The 23336-nt window shown below is 35.6% G+C and overlaps 1 protein-coding gene across 1 annotated transcript in view; it reads left to right on the plus strand.

Annotated features, from left to right (window-relative positions):
- Positions 1–23336, plus strand: part of PTEN (phosphatase and tensin homolog) — a 103220-nt gene that overhangs the window by 75249 nt on the left and 4635 nt on the right. Inside the window, exons 5-7 of the mRNA XM_055425157.2 lie at positions 13764–13905; positions 19262–19428; positions 21764–21988. Coding sequence (XP_055281132.1) covers positions 13764–13905; positions 19262–19428; positions 21764–21988 — 534 coding nt within the window. The remainder of the gene's footprint in view (positions 1–13763; positions 13906–19261; positions 19429–21763; positions 21989–23336) is intronic.

The raw sequence follows: 23336 nt of genomic DNA on the forward strand, positions 1-23336 counted from the left end.
ATAGTTGGCATTGATTTTTGTTCCTTCTTTCTCACTTGTTTTATTTGTTGTTATTTATACCAAAGTGTGGCTTATTGATGATAGTTTATAAAATTGAATCATACTGTTGATGCATGATTTGGTGAATATTGATTATAATTAACTTGCTGTACATTTCTGTATACTGCATGTACCGTGGAATGATAGCACTAAAATGAATTCCAGAGCAGAGGACCTGATATATTTATTTTGGTTCATTCTTTCTTCATGTAGAGGGAAACAATTGCTTTTACTAACTGAAAATATAGAAGGTAAATTTTTCTGTACTTAAGTGAATAAATGTAGAACAGCACAAGGAAAAGAGATTGAATGAGAAGAAAAGTTGGAGAGATGGATCAAATTAAAGTACAGTCACCGAAGCAGAGGTAGAAATTTAAAACAGGGTTGATGAGCACCACACAGTTCGGTCATTGAAAAGAAAGAAGGTAAAAAGAATTTAAAATAAAAATAGAAAACTTGTGTAATGTGAAGCCAGAACTAGCTTTCAGTTCAGTTCAGTCACTCAGTTGTGTCTGACTCTTTGCGACCCCGTGAACCGCAGCACGCAAGGCTTCCCTGTCCATCACCAACTTCCGGAGTTTACCCAAACTGATGTCCATTGAGTCAGTGATGCCATCCAACCATTTCATCCTCAGTTGTCCCCTCTCCTCCTGCCTTCAATCTTTCCTATCATCAGGGTCTTTTCAAATGAGTCAGCTCTTCGCATCAGGTGGCCAGAAGATTGGAGTTTCAACTTCAACATCAGTCCTTCCAAAGAACACCCAGGACTGATGTCCTTGAAGTCCAAGGGGCTCTCAAGAGTCTTCTCCCAACACCACAGTTCAAAAGCGTCCATTCTTTGGTGCTTAGCTTTCTTTATAGTCCAACTCTCACATCCATACATGACCACGGGAAAAACCATAGCCTTGACTAGACGGACCTTTGTTGGCAAAGTAATGTCTCTGCTTTTTAATCTGCTGTCTAGGTTGGTCATAACTTTCCTTCCAAGGAGTAAGCATCTTTTAATTTCATGGCTGCAATCACTATCTGCAGTGATTTTGGAGCCCAGAAAAATAAAGTCAGCCACTGTTGCCACTGTTTCCCCATCTATTTCCCATGAAGTGATGGGACCAGATACCATGATCTTAGTTTTCTGAATGTTGAGCTTTAAGCCAACTTTTTCACTCTCCTCTTTCACTTTCATCAAGAGGCTCTTTAGTTCTTCTTCACTTTCTGCCATAAGGGTGGTGTCATCTGCATATATGAGGTTACTGATACTTCTCCTGGCAGTCTTGATTCCAGCTTGTGCTTCATAGAACTAACTTTAAGTTAGGGAACTTTTAAACTATTTGTGTTATATACCTTTTAAAAAATATGAAAAAATCTATAAATATTCCCCGAATTATGTTTCACTTTTTTATACCAGAATCAGTGGCCACTGCTTGAGAGTAATGAATAAATCCAAGTGGTACAGATTAACCAAAATTAAACTTTGGTGTTCTGCTCAGTAGTAAATTTCATGAAAGACTCCTACTATTTAGACTTTAACACATTGAAACTATGCCACTGTCTTTGACTTGGCAATTTTTATGTCATAATTGATATCCAGTTAGCTTTGACTTTGTTCTTGGTGAAAACAAATGCTCAGAACCCTATCTCATGAAAGAATGAAAGAGCAAACTGGAATCTTTTTTTTTTTGCCAGATGAAAGTAGGCTTTTGTTAGCAAATAAGAATGCCCTAAGACTCTTCAGGTAAATTCATGTTGCGTCATTTTCTTTGCCTTCTAGTTATTGAGATCATTTTTGGCAAGATCCTGCCTATGTTAGGAAGGAAAGGATTATGACTCCACAGTTTTGTTTCAGTATTGAAGAGTTAAACTGTGTTAATGAATTTGTATATTATGCAGGTAAAAGTATAGCTATAGTATTTGTCTTCCTAAAGCCAGTGAACTTAATGTGTAGGAAAGAATTGGCTACCACTTCTTGACAAAAACCTGTTAAGAATCCTTTATCTAAAGTCCTGACTTTCCTGAATTTCTCTCTCAACAGTACATTTTTTTGTGACAAATCCTTTTGCACAGTCTATGATTCAAAACTTGGCTCTTGTGAAGCAGTAGGATACTTTCACAACAGTAGATAAGCTTTTTCTTGGGATTAATGGTAGAGTCTTATACACCAGTGCATTCTGGTGAACACAGGATGGAGTCACAGTGACAGAACTTCTGATTTTACCAGAGCTGTAAAACCATGTTTTACTTGTATGCAGGTCAGGAAGCAACAGTCAGAACTGTACATGGAACAATAGACTGGTTCCAAATAGGAAAAGGAGTACGTCAAGGCTGTATATTGTCACCCTGCTTATTAAACTTATATGCAGAGTACATCATGAGGAACGCTGGGCTGAAAGAAGCACAAGCTGGAATCAAGATTGCCGGGAGAAATATCAATAACCTCAGATATGCAGATGACACCACCCTTATGGCAGAAAGTGAAGAGGAACTCAAAAGCCTCTTGATGAAAGTGAAAGAGGAGAGTGAAAAAGTTGGCTTGAAGCTCAACATTCAGAAGACAAAGATCATGGCATCTGGTCTCATCATTTCATGGGAAATAGACGGGGTAACAGTGTCAGACTTTATTTTTTTGGGCTCCAAAATCACTGCAGATGCTGATTGCAGCCATGAAATTAAAAGACGCTTACTCCTTGGAAGGAAAGTTATGACCAACCTAGATAGCATATTAAAAAGCAGAGACATTACTTTGCCAACAAAGGTCCGTCTAGTCAAGGCTATGGTTTTTCCTGTGGTCATATATGGATGTGAGAGCTGGACTGTGAAGAAAGCTGATTGCTGAAGAATTGATGCTTTTGAACTGTGGTGCTGGAGAAAACTCTTGAGAGTCCCTTGGACTGCGAGGAGATCCAACCAGTCCATTCTAGAGGAGATCAATCCTGGGTGTTCATTGGAAGGACTGATGCTAAAGCTGAAATTGCAGTAGTTTGGCCACCTCATGCGATGAGTTGACTCACTGGAAAAGAGTCTGATGCTAGGAGGGATTGAGGGTGGGAGGAGGCGGGGACGACAGACAGTGAGATGGCTGGATGGCATCACTGACTTGATGGACGTGAGTTTGAGTGAACTCTGGAAGTTGGTGATGGACAGGGAGGCCTGGTGTGCTGTGATTCATGGGGTCTCAAAGAGTCAGACACAACTGAGTGACTGAACTGAACTGAGCTACCTAAATTAGGGTATGTCCTGATCCTTAACCAAACATTCTGGCCAGAGGCTTGGGACATATATCCGAAGCTGAAGGCTAAGCCCCACCTCTTTCTCCCCCCAAGTCACAGGGAGAGAGAGAGTGTCCCAAAGGGGAAAGGATTCTACACAGAGAGCATTGTTGCTCTCTTTCCATTGCATTTGCCAAAGTAGACAGCATATAAACCTGGAGCTACACAAAGAGAAAAATAGCAGTTTTCTGTTTCATATTATTCTCAAGGATTCTGTGGTTAATGTGCCACTATTCAGCACACTGTTTATAATTAGTTTCATAGAACTGAAGCACAGTAATACTATAAACTTTGGAGGTCTTTTGTCAGTGGGAAAAGCAAGAGCTCTGAGAGGTTGTGACGTCTTTCAGTTTACATAGTTAGTATGCATACTGTTAGAAAACCCAGGATGTAGGAGTAAAAAAAATAATAGACTTATTTAGGTTTGGATCTTGTTTCTGAACAAAGTGATTCTGTACATTAGGACTGTTTTCTTATCCTTAAAATAGAAGAGCTCTATCTTGTAAAGTGGTTGTAGTTTTAGGGATATATGCAAAATGTCTGGCATGTAGCTTAATATACAATAACTTGTGTCCATGGGGTTGCACAGAGTCGGACACAGCTAAACATTTGAGCATACACTGTTATATGATGTCATTGTAATAATCATTCTTAAGAGCCATATTTCTTCCTTTGTTGAATTACTTTCCTGTAATAATCTTATTTTGATCACTCTGAATCATGGGTTTCCAAATTTTCTTTTCTTTTTTTGTTATTCATTTAATTTATTTATTTTAATTGGAGGCTAATTACTTTACATTATTGTATTGGTTTTGCCATACATTGACATGAATCTGCCCCAGGTATACATGTGTTCCCCATCGTGTACTCCCCTCCCACCTCCCTCCCCATCCCATCCCTCTGGTTCATCCCAGTACACCAGCCCCGAGCATCCTGTATCATGCGTTGAACCTGGACTGGCGATTCGTTTCACATATGGTAATATACATGTTTCAATGCCATTGTCCCAAATAATCCCACCCTCGCCCTCTCCCACAGAGTCCAAAAGACTGTTCTATACATCTGTGTCTCTTTTGTTGTCTCGTATACAGGGTTATCGTTATCATCTTTCTAAATTCCATATATATGCGTTAGTATACTGTATTGGTGTTTTTCTTTCTGGCTTACTTCACTCTGTATAATAGGCTTCAGTTTCATCCACCTCATTAGAACTGATTGAAATGTATTCTTTTTAATTGCTGAGTAATACTCCATTGTGTATATGTACCACAGCTACCTGCCGGACTTCAGGCTTTACTACAAAGCCACAGTCATCAATACAGTATGGTACTGGCATAAAGAAAGAAATATAGATCAGTGGAACAAAATAGAAAGTCCAGAGATAAATCCATACACCTGTGGACACCTTATCTTTGACACAGGAGGCAAGAATATTCAATGGAGAAAAGACAATCTCTTTAACAAGTGGTGCTGGGAAAACTGGTCAACCACGTGTAAAAGAATGAAACTAGAACACTCCCTAACACCATACACAAAAATAAACTCAAAGTGGATTAAAGATCTAAATGTAAGACCAAAAACTATAAAACTCCTAGAGGAGAGCATAGGCAAATCACTCTCCGACATAAATCACAGCATGATCCTCCATGACCCACCTCCCTAAATATTGGAAATAAAAGCAAAAATAAACAAATGGGACCTAATTAAAAGCTTCTGCACAGCAAAGGAAACTATAAGTAAGGTGAAAAGACAGCCTTCAGAATGGGAGAAAATAGCAAATGAAGCAACTGACAAAGGATTAATCTCAAAAATACACAAGCAACTCCTGCAGCTCAATTCCAGAAAAATAAACGACCCAATCAAAAAATGGGCCAAAGAACTAAACAGGCATTTCTCCAAAGAAGACATACAGATGGCTGGCAAACACATGAAAAGATGCTCAACATCACTCATTATCAGAGAAATGCCAATCAAAACCACAGTGAAGTACCATTTCACGCCAGTCAGAATGGCTGCTATCCAAAAGTCTACAAGCAATAAATGCTGGAGAGGGTGTGGAGAAAAGGGAACTCTCTTACACTGTTGGTGGGAATGCAAACTAGTACAGCCACTATGGAGGACAGTGTGGAGATTCCTTAAAAAACTGGAAACAGCTGCCATACAACCCAGCAATGGCACTCCTGGGCATACACACTGAGGAAACCAGAATTGAAAGAGACACATGTACTCCAATAATTTATTGCAGCACTGTTTATAATAGCCATGACATGGAAGCAACCTAGATGTCCATATGCAGCCAGATATTCAATCAAACAGTGTCATGTTAAAACATTTACATTGTTTCTGAGTTTAGATGTGCCAGTGAGTAGTTTACTGAAGAAGAAAATTACCTTTTAAACTGAGGAATCTAGATTGTAAATTCATCTTGAAGAAGATGATGTAAGAGGGTTGATGCACAGCAAAATGTGTAAAACTGGACCAAGAATACCATTTTATATTAACACAGGGCACACTCCATAATGCAGAATTAGCAATGATGGAGTGTTAAACATAACATCACAATATATTAAGCAAAAACTGGAAGAAATTAGAAAAATTGATAGCAATGCTAGTAGAAATCTTTTTAACGTACTTTAAGATCATAAGTGCGTGCTCCTTTGCTCAGTCGTGTCCTGAGTCTTTGTAACCCCGTGTACTGCAACCCACCAGGCTTCTCTATCCATGGGATACTCCAGGTAAGAATACTGGAGTGCACTGCTGTTTGCTCCTCTGGGGGATCTTCTGGACCCAGGGATCGAACCTGTGTCTCCTGCATTGGCAAGCAGATTCTTTACCACTGAGCAACCTGGGAAGCCCTCACTTGAAGATCAGAAAGATACAAAATAAGAAGATATGTAGATTCCTTGAATAATATAATAAAATCCCATAAAATATATTTGTTTTCTCATTTTAAAAAGTTATCAATATTAATAATTCATTAGGCCAACCATAAAAATCTCACCTCCAAGTAGAAATATATAAGCCCCATCCCTTTGTTATAGTTCAGTAGAATGAGAAAACTTGTTAAAATGTTTAATCAAACTAAATCAACTATTTGGAAACTTAAAAACTCTTAAATAATTTTGGGTCATTGAGGAAATAGAAATTCTTATTAGGTATTATTAAGATAATAAGTTGGAGAGAGATTAATAAAGATGAAAATATAAATTTATGAGTTAGCAAACAGCCATTTGAACTAATAAATCCAAGCACTGATTGTATAAAAACGCCATTAAAATCAATACATCTTTTTGGAAGCCAATCAAAGGATAAAGAGAAAACAGAAAAATCAGATGTTAGGTTTGAGAAAGGAGATAGAACTACAGTGTGAAAGTGATATTAAAAATTATATTCGGATCTATGCTAATGAATTTCAAAACGTCAATAGAAAATGGAGTTTTTTAAAAATTATTTTAATTGGAGGCTAGTTACTTTACAGTCTTGTGGTGGTTTTTGTCATACATTGACATGAGTCAACCACAGGTGTACATGTGTCCTCCCTCCCGAACCCCCCTCCCATCTCCCTCCCGAACCCCCCTCCCATCTCCCTCCCCATCCCATCCCTCTGGGTTGTCCCATTGCACCAGCTTTGAGTGCCCTTGTTTCATGCATTGAACTTGTACTAGTCATCTGTTTCACATATGGTAGTATACATGTTTCAGTGCTATTCTCTCAAATCATCCCACCCTCACCTCCCACAGAGTCCAAAAGTCTGTTCTTTATATCTGTGTCTCTTTCACTGTCTGGCCTATAGGGTCATCATTACCATTTTTCTAAATTCCACATACATGCATTAATATACTGTATTGGTGTTTTTCTTTCTGACTTCCTCTGTTTCATCCACGTCATTAGAACTGATTCAAATGTGTTCTTTTTCATAACTGAGTAATATTCCATTGTGTATATGTACCACGGCTTTCTTAATAAACATGTTATCATAAATGTTTCAAGGTGAAATACAAAGTCTGAATAGACCATCTCAGAGTGAAAATGTGTAGGAGCCTTCAAGAAGTACCAGATTTATATTTCAGCCTGCTATAATACCTTGAAGCATCAAATAATTATGTTATTTAAATTGGACCAGGTGTTGGAAGGGATGTAACTTCCCAGAGGACTGCTCACATTGCCCTCCTACCTCAGTGTGATAAGGATAACATTTTTAAAACCAGAAAGCATAATACAGGGGAGGTTAAATAGTTTGGCCAAAAGTAAGAGTATATGGAAGGGAGTTGTGAGAGATAAGAGTAGAAAATGAAGTTGGACTATATTTTTATGTTTGTTAAAAAATTATGGGCTTCTCTGGTGTGGCTCAGTAGTAAAAAATCTGCCTGCCAAGCATGAGATGCAGGTTTGATCCCTGGGTTAGGAAGATTCCCTGGACAAGGAAATGGCAACCCACTCCAGTATCCTTGCCTGGGAAATCCCATGGACAGAAGAGCCTGGGGTTGCGAAAGACTTGGACACGACTTAGCAACTAAACAACAAACATGAAGAATTACAGTATTAAATAAACTTGTTCATATTTGGGTAGACACTAGGAAGCCATTTGACATTTTGAATTAATTGTTTATATGGTTAATCTTATATTTTTGTCAAAAGTGTGTTTCCTTTGCTCTATGATAGTGATGGTATTAGAAGAGATTTGGCCCTCAGATGCTGGAGAAAATAGTTGAGTAATTAACAGAGGTTGGTCCATGCAAGAATATGAAAGCTTCAGCTGTGATATATTGTTGTTTTTTACGCACTTGTGAGATTTCCAGCTCAAAATGTCCAGCCATGTGAATTCTGGACTGGGAGTGAGGCGTGAAGAAATATTAAGAGACATAATTTTTGGAGTTAATGTGTAAGATTTATCATTAAACTATTGAAATAGATGGGGAAACAGTGGCTGACTTTATTTTTCTGGGCTCCAGAATCACTGCAGACGGTGAACGCAGCCATGAAATTAAAAGACGCTTACTTCTTGGAAGGAAAGTTATGACCAACCTAGACAGCATATTAAAAAGCAGAGACATTTCTTTGTTAGCAAAGGTCTGTCTAGTCAAGGCTGTGGTTTTTCCAGTGGTCATGTATAGATGTGAGAGTTGGACTATAAAGAAAGCTGAGCGCCACAGAATTGATGCTTTTGAACTGTGGTGTTGGAGAAGACTCTTGAGAGTCCCTTGGGCTGCAAGGAGATGCAACCAGTCTATCCTAAAGGAGATCAGTCCTGGGTGTTCATTGGAAGGACTGATGTTGAAGCTGAAACTCCAATACTTTGCCCACCTGATGCGAAGAGCTGACTCATTTGAAAAGACCCTGATGCGATGCTAGGAAAGATTGAGGGCAGGAGGAGAAGGGGACGACAGAGGATGAGATTGTTGGATGGCATCACCGACTCAATACACGTGGGTTTGGGTGAACTCTGGGATTTGGTGATGGACCAGGAGGCCTGGCATGCTGCATTTCACGGGGTCGCAAAGAGTCGGACACGACTGAGCGACTGAGACTGAAGTAGATAGAATTGATATAAAGAGGGGATAGTTGAGATCAATTCTGGGGGGACGCGAAGAGAAGAGATAGCCAATAAAGATAAGAGAAAACCTTTAGAGAGTGTATCCTGTGAGAGAAGCAGGGAGTTTTCAGAATGGCAGCCAAAAAAATGAGCCACAGTGATAGTAGGAAAACAGTAGAAAATGACCATTAGAACTAAAGACCTTTAAGAAATCAGCCTTATGCTAACAGATTTCCAAGAGTTAAGGAGACTTCTCTTCAAGAGTTCAGAAGAGAGAGAAGATGGAAGTTTGAGAGGGATACAAGATTTGGGGAAAGTATAGGTTTTTGGTTTGCTTATTTTGGATAAAGGATGAGTTATCTGAGCTTTTTATTAGGATGGACAGGTGGAGAGAATAAAGGCCGATGCCAAAGAGGTGATAATTAATAGAACACTTGCAAAAATGGAACCAGTGAGAACGTAAAGAGACACTTTTATAAAATATCAGCGCTAAAAAGATTTTAAGGTGAGAGAAAATAATTCTGAGGGTGCTCACAATGGGTTACCTCAGGGTTCCCAGTAAAATGAGAACTTAATTCTTTGACGGTGATGTTTGGGATTGGACAGAAAGAGAGGTGGATAAACAAAATGCTGAAAACATTGTAGTCAGGTGTTAATAAGTGTATAGCAGAGGACAGAGTTATTGAATGATTACAGATTTGGAATAGGTGAGGCTAAGTAAAGACAGTAGAAATGTAAGCTAGAAGGAATAGTGGGAGGAACACTAAACATCATTCTGGCCGGTGACTAAAAGGGAGTTAAAGAAGAAGTGGCTGCCTTTTGAGATGATGACCAGGAATGTGATGCTAAGTTAACCTGCAGAATGCTAACTTTAGCTAAAATTAAAGTGGTTTTAATGTTTTACTTGAGGGAAAAAAGAATATAAGTAATTTTCTAGGAGGATATTTAGTGGTAGAGAGTAGAACTATATTTTGGGGATGTAGTTATAGACCAGTTAAGCTTAAAAATTACTAATTCAAGAATAGAATTGGTTTTTAGTAGTCTTTTTTTTTTTTTTATGCTAAAGCCTTTAACTGTTTATTTATTTTTTAATGAACAGAGGAAAATTTATGCGTCGAACCTGGACTGGTCACTTATGATAATATACATGCTACAATTCCATTCTCTCCAATCATTCCACCTTCACCCTCTCCCACAGAGTCCCAAGGACTGTTCTAAATGCCTATGTCTCTTTTGCAGTCTCTTATACAAGGTTCAGGTTACCATTTTTCTAAATTCCATATATATGCGTTAATATACGGTATTGATGTTCTTCTTTCTGGCTTACTTCACTCTGTATAATTGGCTCCAATTTCATCCACCTCATTAAAACTGATTCAAATGCATTCTTTTTGATGGCTGAGAAATGCTCCATTGTGTATATGTACCAAAGCTTTCTTATCCTTTCATCTGCCGATGGACATCTAGGTTGCTTCCATGTCCTGGCTATTATAAACAGTGCTGCAATGAACATTGGAGTACATGTGTCTCTTTCAATTCTGGTTTCCTCGGTGTGTATGCCCAGGAGTGCGATTGCTGGATCATATGGCAGTTCTATTTCCATTTTTTGAGGAATCTCCACACTGTTCTCCATAGTGGCTGTACTAGTTTGCATTCCCACCATCAGTGTAAGAGGGTTCCCTTCTCTCCACACCCTCTCCAGCACTTATTGCATGTAGACTTTTGGATAGCAGCCATTCTGACTGGTGTGAAATGGTATCTCATTGTGGTTTTGATTTGCATTTCTCTGATGATGAGGGATGTTGAGCATTTTTTCATGTGTTTATTAGCCATCTTTATGTCTTCTTTGGAGAAATGTCTGTTTAGTTCTTTGGCCCATTTTTTGATTGGGTCACTTAGTTTTCTGGAATTAAGCTGCAGGAGCTGCTTGTATAATTTGGAGATTAATCCTTTATCAGTTGCTTCATTTGCTATTATTGTCTCCCATTCTGAAGGTTGTCGGTTTTTATTAGTCTTAATGAAAAATGGAAAAATTTGAACCTGTAATTTTTAATCTTCAAGAGCTATTAAAGATCAGCCTTCTTCATATATGTAGAATTTTTGAAGATCAGTAAGTTCATTTCTTAGATTTTTAAAAAAGATGTATTTAAATTTAATCCTAATATTAAGATGCTGTAGGTAAAACATGCACATGAAGCATTGTTTTCAGTGTATGCATTCACGATATATGATGTTTAAAGTGTTATAAATCACATTGTCAACTTAGTGTGGAAGTTTTATTGGTTTTATTTAAAATCCTAGATTACTTTGTGATTCATTGTATTGTTATTTAAATTTGAGTTAGGTGCATCACGGCTGTGAGAGACAAGAATAGAGTGAGGACAACATTTCAAGGGCTTATAGTACACATTTGGACCTTCCAACTTTTTTTTTGTTTTTAAACAAAGCTAGAGTTTATTATCAAATATAGAGATCTAACATAAAACTAAAACTGATTTGGTGGTGCTGAACTCTTAGCATTTGCTTGTCTGTATCTGTAAAGCTTTTGATTTCTCCACAAGTTTTAAATTTCTGTTAATTTGGGCACATTGAGTTTGAGATGCTGGTGAGCTAACAAATAAGGATAGCAAAGGTAAGATACAGACTAATTATACAAAATTTGATAGTAAAATAATACATTTAAAGTTACACTTTCCAGCATTTTTCTTTGAACTGTGTCAATAATTTTGATTCTTGTAATTACACATTAATTACTCATTCATTGCTAGCAGCTATTAGATTCATAGCATTTTTTTCTCTATGCAGTTGCCTTTTTGTTAAGGATTAACTGGGTTTCTAAAACCTGTATTGCAGATAAACTACCAATCACTTGTTACTTGAATAAAATTAGAACTTTGAAAATCTTCTAGTTATTTCATGCACACTTATACCAAGAATGAAGATAAGGAGAAAAAGATCATCTTTCATTCCACTAAATCCCAATAAATAACTTGATAACTTGGTCATCTGAAAGGTTTCCATTGATTTAATTTTTAAATTTTAATTTGATTTTAATTTTTAGACTAGATTATAAATATACATGGTTCAAAAAAGATTCCCCCCCATCCATCTTCTGTCTGCTGTTTCTCCCAACCTGCTTTGCAATTCTGTATTTTATTTTGATAAACATGAAAAGGGTTTATTTGGGGGACAGGGTTAAGTGGCATTAAGTAATATGATATAGAGAATAATTTTAAGCTTGACAGTTTTTAAAATTTAATGATAAATTTTACATTGGTATTTGTAGCAGCTCTTAAAATAACACCGCTCTAGTTCTGTTTAAGAAAATATGTAGAACCAAAAATACTGCAGTTCCAAAAATTATACCTTAAATATTTGGTAGAATTTCTAAAATCACTGATTTGGATTTCTATAACATTTTGTTGTTTTAGCATGGTTTTGTGTTAATTTAGTGTTTAATCCCTATGAGAATCTTGTGAAGGTAGTAGTATTGTCTTCATTTTCCTGAAGAAACAAAATTTGTGTTTTGACTATCAGCATTCACATCTTTGTACTATAGCCGTAATATTAGATCTTGAAGTGACTTTTATCCATTATTTGACACTTTATGTATTTTTTAAATTGTAATAAAATAATACTAACCTTTATGAAAGTACTGAAATGAATACCTATATACCTGCCATTCAACATACTTATGTTTAAACTTATATAAATGTACTTTCTACTATTCATTGGGGAATGAAAGCATAAAAGTCCAGAGATTTTAATACATAGGGCAATTTAGATGCTGATACAATATCTAAAAGAGAAATACTGCAAATTCTAGGTTGAATGTTTAATTTTTCCTGAAGTCATATTGTGTAACAGGAAAAGAAACCTTCAGTAAGTTCCCTAATACCTCATTTATTCAGCCCATTAGTGAATGCCTTGCTGCACACATTAGATTTTTTTTTTTTCTTGAGGTGAGTCAGGGTCTCTATTTAAACACCACATGAATTGTATATATTTTTAGCATTTGTATATTTGAGAGTCCCTTGGACAGCACGGAGATCAAACCAGTCAATCCTAAAGGAAATCAACCTTGAATATCCATTAGAAGGACAGATGCTAAAGCTGAAGCTCCAATACTTTGGCCACCCGAGGCGAAGAGCTAACTCATTGGAAAAGACCCTGATGCTAGGAAAGATCAAGGGCAAAAGGAAAAGGGGACGCAGAGGATGAGATGGTTAGATGGCCTCACCAACTCAGTGGACATGAGTTTGAACAAGCTCCAGGAGATAGTGAGAGACAGAGAAGCCTGGCATGCTGCAGTTCATGGGATCGCAAAGAGTCAGACAGGACTTCGCATTTGAACAACAACAAGAACATACTTAACTTTTCTAAAACGTTATGTATTTCCAAGGTAACATAGTAGCTCAGGGACACCTCTAAGTACCTTTGTTATCAGATTATAGCATACATTTGTGTCAGCCACATACTGTTGTTTTTGTTGGGTTCTAAAGCCAACATCTGTTTTGCTGCTGCTATTTCTGTCTCATAAAGGCAATATGCCTTTATTTAGTTTGCTGATTCTTTTGCCTAGAAAATAAGTATCCAGGTTTGTGAGGAATTTTGTTCTATAAATCCTTGTGGGGAACCCTATGTGTGAAGACTTTTGACAGTTATTTTGGATATGCACTGGCCTTTGCTTATTGGGTGCATGGTTCAAAGATTGTTGTGACCATTGAATAGATGGGAGTGTTATAATTGTATATTAAGGGAGAAGAGTTTGATATTTCCTTCATATTGATGTTGCTTTGATTTACTCTATTACTGAGCTAGATTTAAATGTTAGATCATTTAAGTTCAAATTTCTAACGTTCTTCAGCAGATCCAATGAAACTTTTCTTTTGACTTTGCCTTTTTGTCTTTTTTTGTCTATTCACCAGGGAGTAACTATTCCCAGTCAGAGGCGCTATGTGTATTATTATAGCTACCTGTTAAAGAATCATCTGGATTATAGACCAGTGGCACTGTTGTTTCACAAGATGATGTTTGAAACTATTCCAATGTTCAGTGGCGGAACTTGCAGTAAGTGCTCTAAATTCTCACCTTTCATTTACTGTAACGCTTTTCTTAACATATATAGAAGTTTATAAAAAATCTAGAAAGAAATTTACCACACTTAAACTTTATGCAAGTTTGTATATTTCTGAGGTGTCCAAACTGATTACTTAACTCAGCTGTTCAGCAACATTGGCCTAAGGAAGCCAAGACCATTGGGTTTGAAAGTCTTTGAAGCCATATTATATTTATGAAAGAAGTATTCTGTGAAGCCTATATTCTGACTTGGTGACTTAAAGCCTGTCCTGTTAGTGATTCAGTATGAGTAGCATTGAGATTCACCACTTCAGTGGTGTTAGGGTAGGAACCAATTCCTCAGTATCTTAGGAAGACCACATATTAATAGAAATGGTGATAAGGGTGTTAAAAAGAAGACAGTTATAAGACATGGCAACATGCTGAAGTATATTGATTGAGTGTGAAGTATTAGAGAAAACCTAGATTTAGATCTGAGTTCCAGTGCTAAAGGGCTTCCCAAATGGCTCAGTAGTAAAGAATCACCTACCAGTAGAGGAGACATGGATTTGATCCCTGGGTGCCCTCTAGGGTGATTCCTTTGGAGGAGGAAATGGCAACCCTTTCCAGTATTCTTGCCCAGCAAATCCCATAGACAGAGGAGCCTGGCGGGCTGCAGTCCATGGGGTCACAAAGAGTTGGACATAAGTGATTGAGACCCCCCTGTCTTCCCCCAGTGCTAGAGTTGTCATTAATGTGCTATGTAACCAAGGGCACACATCATCTGCCTCACCTCTCTTTGTCTTTGTTTATCAATAATATGAGGATATTTTGAAATCTGAAACTTCCTAGAAAAGTGCTAAATGAAGATCATGTCATTGATGTCTGCCTTTAATTTATCTCTCCCATCCTAACCTCTGTAAGCCTACCTCAGGTCTCCTGGTCCTTTTCTGCTTCTCTTCTATTCTTTGCCAGAGTTTTTAAGCTAGACTGATAGGAAACTTCATGTACACCTGGGGCGGATTCATGTCAATGTATGGCAAAACCAACCAATATAATATTGTAAAATAATTAGCCTCCAATAAAAATAAAAATTAAAAAAAAAAAACCACAAAAAAACTTTGACCCTGAACAGGTGGTCACAAGAGAACATGTGGAAGTATTAATGCAGCCCTATAAAAGAACAGACTGTGTGCTGCTTTTTTCTGTTACAGAGTTTTTTATATTAATTTCTGTCTTGGAAGTGATTAGTTGTATTTTCATGTTTGAGTCTGTGTGTGCTCAGTTGTGTCTGACTCTGTGACCCCATGAACTGTAGCCTGCCAGGCTCCTCTGTCTGTGGGATTTTCCTGGCAAGAATACTGGAGTGGGTTGCCATTTCCTATTCCATTTCATGTTTAAGAACTATGTTTTATTTATTTAGAATACAATTTTGTAGTCTCTAGATAAGATGTGACTGTATTATTTTTCTAATACCTCTGACAGTATTTCAGTGATATTTTGCAATTTGTTGGTGTTTTTTTTTTTTTTTAAGCTTAAAGTTTTCTTCTTGATAGTATTTATGTAACTTAAAAGCTTTCTGACCCTGAATTAATTCATACCTAGGGAATTAATTTCTTTATGTTGTTTATTTTTGTCAGGTGTGATCACCTTCATTAGATCTTTCCTGTATTCTTAGGGCAAGTTAACTTTATTTATCAAAGACCTTAACATAGCACGTGGAAGACTTCAGAGACACCTCATTGATGTTTTTGTTATCTCAGTACAATTTTAAAAACTGCTGAGTACAAGGTACTAGGCTGTCAAGAGGTGATTGACATAAGAACTTAGATTTATAGCAGAAAAGGGAAAGAAAAAAAAAAACAATTCATGCTCTCCCTATGGTGTTAGATATCAGAGTAAGAGCCAAATGGCAAGATATAAAATATTACAGAAATAAACATTTAGTTCAGTGATTTTATCTACTTTAATTTTCTTTTCGTATTGGTCTCTCTAGCAGACATCTGTTAATTCTTCTCTGTAGTTGTGCTCTACCTTTAAAACATGTGTTGTGTGTGTCTGTGTATATTAAACCTCTCAGTATTATGTTTAAACTTTGCAAGTTACTACTGAGATCTGTTTAATCTTTACTAATTTTCTAGTTCTTTGTTTACGTACTGTGATTCAATACTGTCTAATAAAGCTGTAATATAAGTAATATATAACTAAATGTGTGGTTGTACGTGTAAATTACAAATGGTATATTCAGAAAAATCAAATTGTGGGGGGAGTTGTCAAATAGATTCATGAAGGAAGTCCAGCTCTTTATTGAACATTGGAGAAAGCTTGCAATTTGGATTGGCCTTTAAACCAAAGAAAATTACAGGCAGTAGGAAATAGCTTGAATTGAAGCACAGCAGAAGGAAATGAGCTGGACAAGAAATATAGAGACGGAGAATAGAATAGGAATGAAATGTGTGGCTGACTGTTGGAAGACTCCGAATAGGCATGTTGGACTTGATTTAATAAATACTGTGTTGTCAGTGATCATACTAGAGGCTTAAGCTGTAGTTAGGTACAGTTTTGTAGAAAGTCGTGATTGCACGAGGGAAGGAAAAACAGTGGAAAATTAAATAGTTGAATTACTTGACTTTCTTTAAGCCAGGTCAGTCAAATGATTAGTTTTTCTTTTGCCATTTATATCTAAATATTTTACTCTGGTCAGGTGAATAAGTCACAGAAAAGGGAAGAAAGAAAAGGGAATCTGAGACTTGGAGACATGAATGTTGATATTTTGGTTTTAAACATATATTTTAAATCAGGTAAAGGTGAGCTGTTTATATGAACATATTCAGTTGGTACTTGAAAGTATGGATTTGAACTTATGTGAAAGAAATGTCTGATATTTTGAGAAGTATCAGGAACGAGACATGGTAGTTAAGCCTTTCATATATATTTGGTGTGGGGCTAGAATATGGGAAGGCCCAGGCAGAAACAGTGTGAGGGCTGAGACAAACAGGATTCATAATAGTTTGGGTTTAGGAGGAGGAGGAGGAGTCAGTGAAGAAAACAAAACATGAAAATAAAGTATCTTCTGCAAAGTTGTCAGGGGTTAACGACCTATTTCTTATTTGATTATTGTCTTAATATTTCTAAATAAAGAAAAAGTTACTATCTTCTGTATATCTAAAAGTGTTAAAAAAGTTAATAAAAGATGATCACTGTGATTTTTCTCTCATAATGTATCAATATATGTACATCCAAAAAAAAATTCTAAGTTTTATTTCATTTCTGTTTTTTTAGAGCATAGTTGATCCTATCAAAGATACGCACACACATATCAGTTGTGCCTTAGTCAAAAGAACCGTAATAATGTTGGACTTCTGTTAAGTTTGGTCTTATCTATCTAAAATATGAAATTCATACTGTAAAGAAAATTATCTTCTTTAGGAATTTGAGGGAATATTTTTTACTTAATAAAACTTTAGCTTAGTTTTTTGAGGAATTATCTAAGTAACACTAATTTCTAATAAGATTATTTATTTATATAATTCTAAAATTCTTGAAGGTGCACATTTTAGATGTAGTTTAATTAAAATATGTTAATTCATATTTCACGGTTAATTTGCTTTTTAAACTCCTTAGATTAAGGTTATCAGATTCTGAATTAGTGAAGTCTAAATTATTATGATTACAAGGCATTTTCATCCTGATTGGTTTTTATCATAGTTTTAGAATCATACAACCAGTCCATTCTAGAGGAGATCAATCCTGGGTGTTCATTGGAAGGACTGATGCTAAAGCTGAAACTGCAATACTTTGGCCACCTCATGTGACTAGTTGACTCACTGGAAAAGTCTGATGCTGGGAGGGATTGGGGGTGGGAGGAGAAGGGGACGACAGAGAATGAGATGGCTGGATGGCATCACCGACTCGATGGACATGAGTTTGACTGAACTCCAGGAGTTGGTGATGGACAGGGAGGCCTGGCGTGCTGTGATTCATGGGGTCGCAAAGAGTCGGACACGACTGAACTGAAAATCATACTTTGTTTGCTTCTTCAGGCTGGACTTCTCAGTGAAATTTTCAGTATCAAATTAAGTCTTATAAAATAGCTCATTGTACTTTGAATCTTTAGTCAAGGAAGTGAAGATTATTGATAGGTTGTTAGTGTAATGTTTCTCTTTTTAGAGTTCCTTTTTCTCATCAATGTCTCACAAATCCATATTGCAGAAAACACTCATGCTTTTTATCAAGCTTACTATTTATTTGTTATGTGATTGATGATATTGCATTAAGTATTGTATAAATGAGCCAGTAGGTGTTTATTATACTGGAAATTTTATTTAGCTTGAATAAGCTTTTTGCCTTGTCTAGAGTTGTGGTCACATTGATAAAGAATATGATACATTTTTACCCCCATATTTAAGGATGATGTCTTTTGGTGCTGAGAACTTTATGTCTGTATATTTATATATTTCTCATTCACTTTATGCAAGCTAATGTTTTTATTTCTTAATATGTTTTGAAACTTCAAAAACCCACTTCTTCCCTCCTCAGTTTAATTACTTTCTTAACTGCTAGGATCTTAATGTTTGTAACTTGAAACCAAATTCTGTCATCAGTGTCATTAGTATAAATGTTTTTATGAGTAGATTTAAAAAATAAAACACATAAGCCTTTCTTTTCACACTTAGCTGCCTTTTAGTTGCATTGCTAACATAAACACAATATATTTTGAGATTTTTATTATTATTATTTTTTTACCATTTATTTTAAGACAGACATGGACCAAAGTCAGAATACTTAATGAAAATGGAGTGTGTTTTGAAGAGAGGGAGGTTGTGCTATAATTTGTACTTGATGTCTGTTGCATTTCTTTGCAGACACTTCAAATCTCTTTCCTCCTGTTTCTGGTGGTGGCTTTATATACCTTTAAAAATAAAACATGAATTATAGGTAAAATGAAATATGGTTAATAATTTTATAATTACTGAAACTTGTGTTTATGGAATGTATTATAACTTTGTTATAGGTTATATTTTCTTCTTGTGAATGTGTAAGGATTGGTATTTTGTGATTTTTATTCTGTGTTACAGACTTTAAAATACTGCAGCAAATACCTGTTTTAAAAAGTTACTTTTAATATTACCTCATATTGACGGTACAAATTAGGGAAAATCTGGTATTGATTATATTTTGCTGTATTTCCACCGATTTATTTCTATGTGTCTATCTGTTATTTTGTATCCACTGATTTGTTTTAGATGGGACATTAAAGATGCAAAATTACTACTTTGTGTCTGTTGCCAATACTAATCATCAAAATAGCTTTTGACAGTTAAAGACTTTCCTGTTAAGTGATGCTAGTGTGTATTTGATCATGCAGATCCTCAGTTTGTGGTCTGCCAGCTAAAGGTGAAGATATATTCCTCCAATTCAGGACCCACACGACGGGAAGACAAGTTCATGTACTTTGAGTTCCCTCAGCCGTTGCCTGTGTGTGGTGACATCAAAGTAGAGTTCTTCCACAAACAGAACAAGATGCTAAAAAAGGTTTGCTCTTTACTTTTGTTGGGAAAAATATCCAAAATAGCCATACCTTGAATAGTAACCTCAGATCTTTTGCTTAAAGCATTTAGTTGGGCAGAAATCATTCTGAAAGGAGAGACTAAAAGATGTATTTTGTGTCTGACATCTAATAAATCATGAATAGTTTTCTACTAAATCTGCACGCGCTTTGCTTGCTGTGGCTTCAGTGAGCCATTATAATGGTAAATAGTCCAAGGAGAAGGAAAAGGCCATGTGACATTGTAATTTGAGATGAATTTTTCTTAACTTGGGTTATGCAAATAAATTCTATAAAAGTGTTAAAGATTGCATATGTACCCCATTCAGTTGGTTACAGTCCTTTTAAAAGAGATGATTGATTAAACTGAGAAGTAAGCATGGGGCACGAGTTTGAAAAAAAATTTTGGTCTGTTTGTATAAATAAAATCTGTTTCCCCCATTTTGGTTAATGTTTGTTGAGACTGGGTCATTTTATATTTAGCTTCCTCAGATTTACTGAGTGTTTCAATTTTTAGCTAGGCGAGGAATAAATATGAAAAGGAAGTAATAAAGAATGAAAAAATGTGGTATTTAAATATACACGTTTAGAAGGTTAGTGAGGTTTGCATCTCACTGAGCTATGTTTAGAGAATATAGGAGCTCATTTTAAAACAAACTGTCTTGGTTTAAAATACTAAGTATGAACATTTAAGGTGAGCCTCAGATACAAAATATTTAGGTAGTAATGAGCAAAAACAGTAGCTGTGTGTATTGTTAATACCTCCTAAACATACCAGGTAGTAGTGTATCACAAATCTTTAGACAGTCTCCATAGATTGATTTCATTTTCCTGAATTTTAGCTTTTTATTATTGTTGTTGAGAGAAAATAAGGAAGCTTCATTTACTACAAAAATTTTGTATCTTGCTTATCAGAAGAAATATATTTTCCTTTATCCAGAATCCAAGTAGCTGGAAAATCACAAGATGTAAAACTGATTTTTTTTCACCAGAAATCCATTTCCTATGTGTACTATATAAATAAAAGTTAAGTATATCTCCATAACTTTGAAAATATATTTTTCAATAATCAAAGAGGTATTAATGTTTTGCAGTTAAGGTAAATTTTTTTCTTTTATTCATTATAAGACTAGCACACATAAAAATTTTATATTTTGCTTTTAAAAATAAGTACCTGTATCACTTTTTCGATACTTTTAGGAGTACACTAATTCTTATTCTTCCAATTCACATTAACACATGTCAAATTGAAGGTTAAGTTAAATATTTATAATAATTTGTGTATCTTGAATTACCTTACATTTATTTCCATTTCATGTGATTTTCCTTGCATGTTTTAAGAGTGTGGTCTGTTTTAAACAAAGCAGTTTTTCTATAGTTAGTGCATTAGCACAATCCAGTTTTTGAAGTTTTAAATTTTGCTAGTTTATTTTCTTCTGACTCCTAAGTGAAGTATGTGTATAGTTACTAACTCAGTAACTTTGCTAAAATAATTGAAATTAATAAAACATTTTTAAAAGACTTCTACCACATTATAAAATTGCTGTGCTAGGTACTATTAAAAGATACAAAAACATTTAAGACATAAGTTCCTTAAGGTTCTTACCATCTTCCTGGGAAAATAAACTTGAAGATAAATTAGAATAAAAGATTTAAATGGCAGTTTAAGGTTCCAGATAAGATGTCACAGGGTTGTACGTCATTAATTGTCAAATGATGCATACATAAGAGAGAGAACAGTTTCTATGTTGATCAGGAAAGGTTTGAAGTAGTAAATTTCTGATGTGATTTTTTTTATTTACAAGACTTATTATTAGTAAAAAGTGATTTTTTTTTTTTTTAAGTGGGCATTTTGTAACAACGAAAAGTTGAAGTTCGTAACACCCTTCAGTGCTTCATTAGGAAGTTGTACTGACATTTCAAGAGCTTTTGTTTGAGTAAATTTTGTAATAGCTTGTTGAAACACAGAAGAAATTAAATACATTTCTGAATTTTTTAGTATATAATATAAACTCAACACTTTAAAAAACTAACATTAGACTAGAAAAGATATTTTACTTAAGGTATTAAAGTAGGTTTATTTTAGCACTTGTGGAATTGCCTTTTGGTCTAGATTTGAATTAAAGGAAACTTTCTGTGGGAATTAGATGCTATAGATAGATAACCCATAGATTGCCCAGTATTAGTTTTTGTGTTTACCTTTATTCAGAATATTAAATAAATAGCACATAGCATGATTTGTTCACTTCCTAGGACAAATGTTGAATAAATTAGCATTGTCTTTAAAAAAAAATTCAAATATGCCATTTTTTTTTTTTAAAGGACAAAATGTTTCACTTTTGGGTAAACACATTCTTCATACCAGGACCAGAGGAAACCTCAGAAAAAGTAGAAAATGGAAGTCTTTGTGATCAAGAAATTGATAGTATTTGCAGTATAGAGCGTGCAGATAATGACAAGGAATATCTAGTACTCACTTTAACAAAAAATGATCTCGACAAAGCAAATAAAGACAAGGCCAACCGATACTTTTCTCCAAATTTTAAGGTCAGTTAAAAACATATTGAGAAGTTGGTGAGTGGCTCTGTGTGTTTTATTCTAGGTATATAGCTGGTGAAAGACTTGCATGGTTAATTTTTAAAGTATATTCATAAGCATTGTTTATGTAATGAAATCCAGGATGCACAGAGAGTCAAAAGGCTACCTTTTCCTTACCCTGTTCTTTGCAGTTTGGTGAAATACAGGGCATAGGTTGGGGAGGGGATTTAAGTTGAATATGAAGTAGGAATAGGTGAAGAAAGAAGTGGGAAGGAACTCAGCCCTTTAGGAATGATTCATATGGAATGTTTTCACTGCTTCTACCCTTCTCCCTCTCCATTTTATTCTCAGCTCCTTAGAAGGATCTTAAAAATGACTTGATTGTATCAGTCTTGTTTATACTTTTTAAAGGGCTGTGGTTTTTGATGTGACCTGCAGGGAACTGTATAATTCAGCATGGACTACTTTCTGCATCTAGTCTAGCCGCATTCTCTTCTGCAGTTCACTCAGACTGGTCTCTTGTCAGTTCTTCAGTTGCTTCAGGTCTTTCCAGTTCATTTCCTTCTCCCCGTAGCTCTCCACCCCTCAGCCTTTCCCTGTCCGTCACATGGCTGTCCTTCTTACATCCTAACCTCGGCTTCAGTCTCATGTGCTCTGAAAGGCCTTCTCTGACCATCTTCCTTTTTTTAAACTCTGCCTACCTCCTCTTGTTAGGGAATTATTTGGTTCATTTTACTTTTATCTGTATGTCACATGTATTTGTGTACTTTTATTTACATTTCTAGATGAGAATTCAAATCAGGTTAAAAATCTGACTTGTGGACATTCCCTAATGGTGGTTTGCCATTTTTTTCTTCTTCTCATTTCTTATTGTACCTGATTTTTCTCTCTCCCTTTCGCCACACCCTCTTCCTTTCTTTTTGAAAATTCTCTCGTCACTCCATTTTTATAACATGTAGCAAACTTAATCATATCTTATAAGTTTAAGGATATTGCTAGTAATAAAAATAAAGAGGGGCTACCTGTTTCAAGTGAAAATGGAGCTAATAAGTGCCTTTAGATTTTATATTTAAAGTGTTTTATATTTGAAGTGTCTTTTAGAATTTTTAAGTTTGTTTACTTTCTTTCTCTGTCTACAGAGAAAAGTGTCTACAGAGGAAAGTGTGACTTCCTCTAATTTTATTTTTTTGTTTTAATGTTACAAGAGGTTTTATATTTGTTATTACAAATAAAAGCTATTGCACTTATCAGTAAACACATATAATATCATATAATGGTAAGTGCTTTGGAAAAATAAAGCAGAGATAGGAGAGAGAGTGGCCTTGGTATATTTTTTAGTGGGATGGTTAGAGAAGGC

This window comes from Moschus berezovskii, chromosome 12 (genome assembly GCF_049115385.1).
Source record: "Moschus berezovskii isolate FMDL1 chromosome 12, NW_MosBer_1.0, whole genome shotgun sequence".
NCBI lineage: Eukaryota > Metazoa > Chordata > Mammalia > Artiodactyla > Moschidae > Moschus > Moschus berezovskii.